Genomic DNA, 8,809 nt, shown 5'->3' on the forward strand with positions numbered 1-8,809 from the left:
AGAAAAAAAGGGGAAAACATAACAAGAAGAGTATTAAAAGGAAACATGTAAAGAAAAAGGTAACGGCTTTGGTAGTAAACATCGTTTGTACATATTACATATTCAACACTTGTATGAAATTTCTCCAATCATTGTTGAAACTATCAAGAGAAGAGTTTTGAAAAGCCCTATACTTTTCGATTTTTAATCTGCTGGACAGTTTTTTAATATATGTTTGGTATTGTTTTCTTCGTTTTACAATTATATTTGTAATATTTGGAAAACAAGAGAATGAATGATATTATTTTATTTCTTGAATGAAAAAAAGGATATAAATTTATCTTGAGTAACATCTATACCAATTTCAATAAGCCATTGAAACAATTCGTTCCAAAACTTTTGTGTTTTTTTGGCAACTCCAAAACATATGTTCTTGACTCTCTATTTCCATATTACAAAAATCGCAGAGACTGGACTCATTCAACCTGCAGTTAAAATGAAACTTGTTTGTTGCAATATTTCTGTGCAAAAAGTTGTAATGAAAATTTTGTAGAATGTTATCTCGAGAGATAACAAACGCATTCTTATATATTTTGTGCCAGGTAAAGGATCTGTCTGGGAAGTGTTTCTTCCATTTTAATTGGGACTTTTGTTTTATATTTTGAATTATTAGCCTTTCCTTTTTCTGTATTTGTGTTATTTTTTGTTTTTGTTTTTTTTTGTTTAAAAGGTATGACTCTGTTTTTCTAGAATTTCATAATATTTGTTTTGTCAGATATTATAGGGGGTATGTTGTTTTGTTCTAATATATTTTGAGGATTTTCAATAAAGTTTATCTTTCTCCATGCGACTAATATATCATTTATGAATTTGTTTTTAAGCTTTAGTTTTATTATGTCTTTTGTATTTATATTGTATTTGAATAAAGATATTCTTCCTAAATGTTGCATGTGTTTCTTTATTATTTCTTTCCACAGTCCATTATTTGAGTCGCTTATTATTCTTTTAATCCAGCTTGATTTTAAGGAGTTTAAAAATATTGGTACGTAAACCATATTCAGGCCCCCGTTTTCAAATTCTTGTATTATTATATCCATTTTAACTTTATCTGGATAAAATTGAAAGTAATGTATGCAATCGAGTGATCAGATTTAAAACTTGACCTTATACCCGACTTTTTAACGAGATTCATCAAATCATTTGAAACAAGAAAATAATCTAACCTACACGCTATATTTGAACGTACTTTCGAACGCCAAGTTAATCTTTTTGTTTCAGGGTTCTGGATCCTGAATGCACCTGAGAGATGATATGTTTCAGCTATATCTTTTATCTTTTTACGACATTTCAAATGTGTTTGATGTGTGTTCCCACCATGTTTGTCAATATAAGGGTCCATAACAACATTAAAATCGCCTCCTGTTATAAACACCTGGTCATTTCTCTCTTGTATAAATATTTCGAGTTTTGTAAAAAATAAAACATCATCTTTATTTGATCCATAAACATTTATAATTACAACCTCCTTATTTTCAATCTTTACCTCCGCTGCTAATATTCGTCCTATTTCAATTCCATACGTGTTTATCAACTGAACATTTAAACCACACCTGAACAAAATAGCCACGCCTGCTTGATTACTAGAATTCCCACTGCAAATAATTGTCCCACCCCATTCGTTTACCCATTTTTCTTTTTCTGCTTCTCTAAAATGTACCTCTTGGTGTAAACAAATATCAACGTTTTGAGTTTTTAACCATTGAAAAACAGCATTTCTCTTCTCTTTACCTGATATTCCATTTACATTATATGTAAAGATTGTAGTATTAGTCATTCAAATGACTTTTTAGATAAAACTATACTACCAAAGCAGTTCCTTTAAAGCAAGATTTCAAGTGCGAGACTAAACGCAAGAAAACAAAACTACTAAAAAAATAAACTTTCTTATAAGGATAAGAAAATAGTAAATTATCCGGTCGCCATTTTAACAGTACGTAAATTACATATTTTATTGGATACTCGTGTGTTAAGTTTTAGAAAATTAAGATAAATGAATGTTTAAAAACAGTCAGAATTTCATAATTTATACAACCTTAATTAAGTGTCTGAGAATATTCATCGCGACTGACGTAATTCTAGTCATCATACAGAAACCAACAACATAGATACCTACTTCTAATACACATACATCAAATGAGAACAGTTACCATACCAAGCTTAAAAAGAAATACAATTGTAAATTGTCAATCCATGTTCTTTTTTCTCCTTTCGAAACAAAAGTAAGAAGAAAAAAATCAAGAGACTCTGTATATTAAAATATAACCACTTTTACGTTGATTATGTATATACACATATCTATAATTGCTTTTTTGAATACAATTTGCTCAATCCAAAATTATAGTATTAGTCATTTTCTATTTTATTTTTTTTAAAAAGCCCACACATTTGAATTCAAAACACCCAAAGTTAGATTTGATAACTTTCTGGGATTTTTTTCCGACCTTGAGTGTTTTCTATGATATTTATTACAAATAATTATTGAGGTTCTTTTATTCTTTTATTCGATCAGTTTTCTATATTTCAAATGTTTGTTACAATGCTTGTTGTATATGTTGGTGTTAAGAAGAACAAGCTAAATAAAGCATGCAATTTCAGAAGGGTGTAGGTATAAATTTTATGTACTTAAGATCCTTTTTCAGTCGGCAACATATCTTTCAAAACATAACCCTGTTTGTAAAAACAGGACAACGGAAAATGAAGCATACAATTCCAGAGGGAATTAGAAGTAAAAACTCTTTACATGAATCTTCAATATGTGGTGTTTTGAGCATTTTGTTTATTTAAACTATCTTGTATTGGCTAATAGTAAATAAATGTTTGATTACAAGAAATCGTGTTATTTTATCACTGAATTAACTTTGATGTTACTGTCAATGTTGATATTTTTCTTACATCGGCAAGAGGAAGTAAAAATAATTGTGGGCATCATCCTATCTGTTTATCCGTTTCTTCCGTCCGTCCGATCATGCTACTATTACAGTTTTCAAATAAGACCGGCTTCAAACTAAAATACCGCAATTATACAATAAGAAACGTATGTAGCTCTCTGGGAAATATGATTGCATGGGTTAAATTCGGTCCTTGATTCAGTTATGATATGTGCTTATTTATGACACAGGCTCTTGCACACATGCGCGAACATAATTTTATTGAAAATTGTACATGAGAGTATTTTCTATAAAATTGATAACAATAATAGTTATAATTATATACAAATGTCATATCTTTTGGTTTTAAAATTGGATAGACATTTGTTTATTCCTAATTAGTAATATCAAAATCACAGGTACGAAGTTCAACTTGCTGGTAATCGTGAATAAAGTTTCAGAATCGAACGCCGGCGCAGACGACGGCCCAGGCGACAGTGGCTTGTAGACATCTATCTGGATTTTCGTTACTGAAAGCTTTGATTTTCATGCAGTGTTTACAAGCAGAGTAGGTGACGCTGCAATGATACCAGTAGTTTTTTTGCCCTTGCTTCGACCTTTAGGCTAAATAACTGAAATCGACTTTTCATGTTTAGAGTTCATAACGCATTACATTTTAAATCTAACTAGATTGTATATTGATTCAAGAGAAACTAAGATATTTTTAGACAAAAAGAGCGTAATATCTATTGATTGTTATAAGGAGAAACAATCTACTCCTTATTTATATCCACTACACTCAATTTATTGATGATGAAATCGCTTGCACATTCAGGAAGCAGCCACAATGCCCGCATAAAACTTTTTGCGTCTTTGCCAACCAGATATCTGTAAATAAAAATACAAATCTATATTCTATTACAAGTTAAAGCATAGCAAAAGATCCTTCTAGGGCACATCTATATAACTATATAATGATCACCTTGTAACCTTTGGTTGCAATGTCTGTTTTATATATTGGTCATCAGTGTGTGGAACTCCAGGATCGGACACAAGGACAAGACAATTTTACCTTATTGACATTTGCCTATCCCCACGTTTAAGCGCCCCCCCCCCCCGGGGGGGCGTTACATTTTGCACCAAGGGTGCGTTTATTTCTGTACCAAATACAAAAAGAAAACTAGAATTTTGAAAAAGTACTATGTTGTTTTCTACTACGGTAACCGAAAAATGTCAAGTCCGCTATTTCCAAAGTATTTACGCTTACATACATGTAAGTTGTTAAATCCTACAACCAAAGTAAATTCGTTACCACTTTCAGTTGAGTAAATAAGGCAATGAAGAATAAATACAGTAATAAAGAAACACTAGCTATAAACCTTCTCCCGACCAGTCCGCATGTAGAGTACCATTCGATGCATGAATTTGTTGCGCACAATTAAAAGGTCGCAATATGGTTTGTTTTCACATATTTACCGTGTATTCAAAGGTAACGAAGTATGTCAACCTTAACAATAACAATGTGTATTCATTAGCTGTATTTTCATTTGTTTTGGCACGGTTCTCTGACTAACTGACGGTCCGACCAGTCGATCGATCGATAATGGCTAATTTGCTAACCGATTAGTTTATACTAATTATCTTAGCCCATTTGTGATGGTATGGGGATAAATTTCATTTGTTCTCAAGCCTGCTTCCTGGGAAAATCAGAAATGGTGTCATGTGAAGGATATTGTCGTTACCCCTGTTGGACTCAGTGTCCGAAACTTTAAACACTAGACCACCTCACCTGCTAACAGTTTGACACTCTTATATGCTCCATGTTGTACATACTGTATCAACTCTCCAGAACGTGCGGGTGGGTGCATGCATGTGCGAAGAGGAGGTTTGTGTCGAGAGCGATATAACTTATGACGACAGATCGTTAAATGAGGTGATTACAGACGAAAAGCGGCAGACAAAAGACCCTGAAAGATAGTTTACTGATCATGTAGACTATATTTAATTTATTTTTTACCTTTTCAGAGGATACCTAGCGGTAATGGCATATATGTAGGCGTCGACAACCTCATTGATGTTAATGAGGCATAAGAACTTCCTTTTATGAACCTGTCCATACCTTCAATGCAATATTCAGAAATAGAAACGATTTCAGTTTGGCAGTTTGAAAAATGATTAAACGACGAAACACATGCTATACGTTTCGTTCGACAATGAAAAGTGTTAATGGTATTACAGGAACTACTTCTGAGGTTGTAAATGAATTTCGCTTTTGAGCATCAACCAGTCTGAAGAAAATATGGCAGCTTCACAAATATCAACTACTTTTAACCAGTCAAGACGTAGAAAGTTTTCAATGAACAAAACGTTTTGAATTCCTGAATTGTTTAAAGGGATATTGTTTTTAAAAGAATAAACTATGAAGAAATTCAAATACTTATGCTAATGTAATTTCCCCTTTATTTCATCTGGTAAGCTGTTAACTTTATTTTCTAGTCTTTTCAATTGAGCGCTTGGATCCAAAATTCCCGTTTTAAATGACCCAGGCTCAACTATGCTTACTTTTACCCCTGTTCTGTAAAGTTCCCGTCTGTAATATAATTGGGGGGCCTCCGTGGCCGAGTGGTTAGAGTCGTTGACTTCAAACCATTTGCCCCTCATCGATGTGGGTTCGAAACCTCATTTGGGGCGTAGAATTCTTCACGTGAGGAAGCCACCCAGCTGGCTTACGGAAGGTCGGTGGTTCTACCCAGGTGCCCGCTCGTGATGAAATTATGCACGGAGGGGCACCTGGGGTCTTCCTCCACCACTAAAACTGGAAAGTCGCCATATGACCTTAAATTGTGTCGGTGCGACGTTAAACTCAACAAAAAAAAAAAAAAAAAAAGTAATATAATTGGACAATAAAAGACTTCAATATTGCTATGTTGCAGTTTAATGTTCAAAAAGCAATATCTGATATCACCGTCAATCAATGTACAAACCAAGAACAGAGACATTTCCTAAAACTGGAAAAAAATCTGTTAATTTAATAAAACTGGAAAAAAATCTTATTTAAAATTCAATACTGCTAGGTAGTTTACGAGTACATAAATGCTTGACCATGACCAATGATTTACCTGAGTACATCAGAAAATGCTTCCACACAATACTTTGAAACGACGTACGGAGCCGGACCAAGTGCAATCCGACCCACCACACTTGCTGCATTCACAATTCGACCATGTTCTTTCAATATTAGCGGGCAAAAAGCGTTTGTTACCATAGCAACACCATAAAAATTAACTGCTAACACAGTTTCAAAATCTTGTCTCGTTTGCCAGATGCATTGCCCTGCTGTTCCGAGAACTCCAGCTTTTATTAACAACAGCCCAAAGTCCTGAAAGAACATACAAAGAGCACAAAATAAATAGTGACATATTTTGCCTTTCATGGCCGCGTGCATTATCAAAAATTCTAATATGACTAATAATGCTGAAGTCATAACAACGGTATTACGTTGACGTCACGTCGACGTAATATTTAGCGCAATGTATGCATCTAGAAATTCCCTTTTCAAATTTTATCAAATATTTTACTTAATAGCACGTTTAAAACGGAATATCACATTGCACAAACTAAATCCTTCCGCAAGACGCATTACCGCTTCCGGTCCTGGTGTGTATACTATACATGCGCAAAGAAAAAGTTCTGTCATATTTGATCAAAAATATTTATACACTCGAACAGTTATACGTCGTTCGAAATAATTTCACGAGCGCATTTTGAAACACTCGGACTGATATACGTCCTTCGAAATAATTTCACGATGACGGTTTTGCCCTCGTGAAGTTATTACAGCCAACGTATAACCGCCCATCGTGTATAAATAGTGCTAAATCACGGTTTTGCTCTTAAATAAGTTTTGAATGAGTTTTTGTAAGAATAGAAACTGCTCTATTTTCAATGATGCAATGATAGAATCTAGTCCGGGCAGCTTTTCATAACTTTTCTCTTCGCCTCCTACCAACATATGTACATATATTTAGTTGTTCTTAATCAGAATAAGATCACGATATTTCTGTTAAAGGTAATTTCAATTGGTAAAAAATGCGGTACTACGGTAACGTTTATATAAATATTTTATTTCCGAGAGGGCGATAAGTGTTACTTTTTATTATTGTGATACCTTACTGTGGTTGCTTTATGAATTTACGCACAATGATATGTCTTTTTTTTCCATTATTGTGTTTTATTTTTTATTTGACTTAACTAGTCATTTACAGATATGACCAATTTTCAAGGTTTGTCAGAAATAAGAAATAAAATTCCAGGTGCACAGATTATCTTTATTACTATATATCCTGTGCATAAATTTTAAAATATATTTTTCTTACTTTTATACAGACTATATGTTCTAGAAAATTATAGTTTTCGTGAAAAGTGTTCATTACTCAGAATCGTACCACGCATTTCCATAAAATATTAAAAAATCTTCTTAAGTTAATATCAAAATACTTCTCACATGCGGAATCTAATTAAACTTCTTTTAATTATCAACCTTTAACCTGCTGGCGGAAAGTAATTCTGCCTTTGCGACCAGTGCAGACAAAGATCAGCCTGCACGTCCTTACAGGATAATTTTGGTCCGCACTGTTCACTCCTTCAAATAATAAATGGTCAAATTGAATGATGGACCAGTCCATTTAGAAATCTAGCAGGTTATAGGTCAAATTACTGAGTGAAATATGTTGTCATGAATATCAGTTGAAGCGAGTAGGAAAGACCATGAATATACGAACATGTTTTAAATTTGAAAGCGGGCTTTAATTACCTTTTCAAATGATGTATTGCGTTTAAAAGTAATATAAGGACTATAACATCAATTTTGAAGATTTAAATCTTTAAATAGTGTGTTCATGTGTTTAATACTAAAACCTTACATGATTGTTAAACTTTACATTGATTTATGTGATTTAACAGATCTTAATAGTTCACCGCACTTGGCTGCATATATAACAAGTATAACGATAGGTCAATCGATATGTTACTACAAATAAATAGAACAACATATGAATGGTTGATAGTATTGTGTACATATCTGACACATTTCTTCCTCTCCTTCTTCTGTTTTGTCAAGTATTATGGTTGGGTAGATTTAATCCATCTAGTTCATACATATACAACGATACGATTCAACAAACGGTCTTAAACACACGTTTTAGAATCCGAAGTGGCGATAGTGACGCGCCTAATGTCAATTGATCTCGTATCCTTTATGAGTAGAAGTTGTCGCCTTTATCAGCGAAACAGGTTATTTTCTGTTAGAAAATAAGAACAAATTTCTTATCGTAAACATTACATAATTCATTTACCTTTATCTTCGGGTAGTTTTCCTTCCAACATTTGTTCAATACTTGCATCTTTTGAAACGTCTACTAGTATAGCTGTCATATTCCGCGAACATTCTTCGGTCAACTGCGTAACTGCCTTGCTTGTAAAACAGCCAGCAAAAACATGGAACTGCATGGCGTCCAGCCTTTTAGCAAGCATGTTTCCAAACCCCGTATCGCATCCAATAACGACAACATAGCGCTGATCAAAGCTACTGATCTTTAACTTTCTCACTAATCTTTCTATGAATAAGGACACCAGAACAATAAACAAAATAACCCAGTATATATCCATCTTTTTTTCCAGTTTCTTTACTCAATGTTTTACATACGCAACAATAATTTCACCATGCGTAACGTTTAACACACTGACCTGTTTAAAAAAAAAATGGTTAATATAATCAGTTTATGTGTAACTATAGATACATGTATAGTAATTTAAGAAAACGCGTCAATTGAACAGACAAATTTATATCGACAAGTCTGTCATTCATTTTTTAATAAGTGAACCACATACTTATAAAGAAATTT

The 8,809-nt window shown here is 33.2% G+C and overlaps 1 protein-coding gene across 1 annotated transcript; it reads right to left on the reverse strand.

Annotated features, from left to right (window-relative positions):
• Window positions 1-5,348: 5,348 nt before the first annotated feature.
• Window positions 5,349-8,573, reverse strand: LOC128546799 (17-beta-hydroxysteroid dehydrogenase type 6-like). The gene is made up of 4 exons (XM_053518148.1): window positions 8,261-8,573; window positions 6,790-6,908; window positions 6,026-6,285; window positions 5,349-5,496 (listed from the first exon to the last, which is right to left on the reverse strand). The coding sequence occupies exons 1-4, from the start codon at window positions 8,571-8,573 to the stop codon at window positions 5,349-5,351; spliced, it is 840 nt and encodes a 279-aa protein (XP_053374123.1).
• Between the last annotated feature and the right edge of the window lie 236 nt (window positions 8,574-8,809).

This window comes from Mercenaria mercenaria, chromosome 11, assembly GCF_021730395.1.
Source record: "Mercenaria mercenaria strain notata chromosome 11, MADL_Memer_1, whole genome shotgun sequence".
In the NCBI taxonomy this organism is placed as follows: Eukaryota; Metazoa; Mollusca; class Bivalvia; order Venerida; family Veneridae; genus Mercenaria; species Mercenaria mercenaria.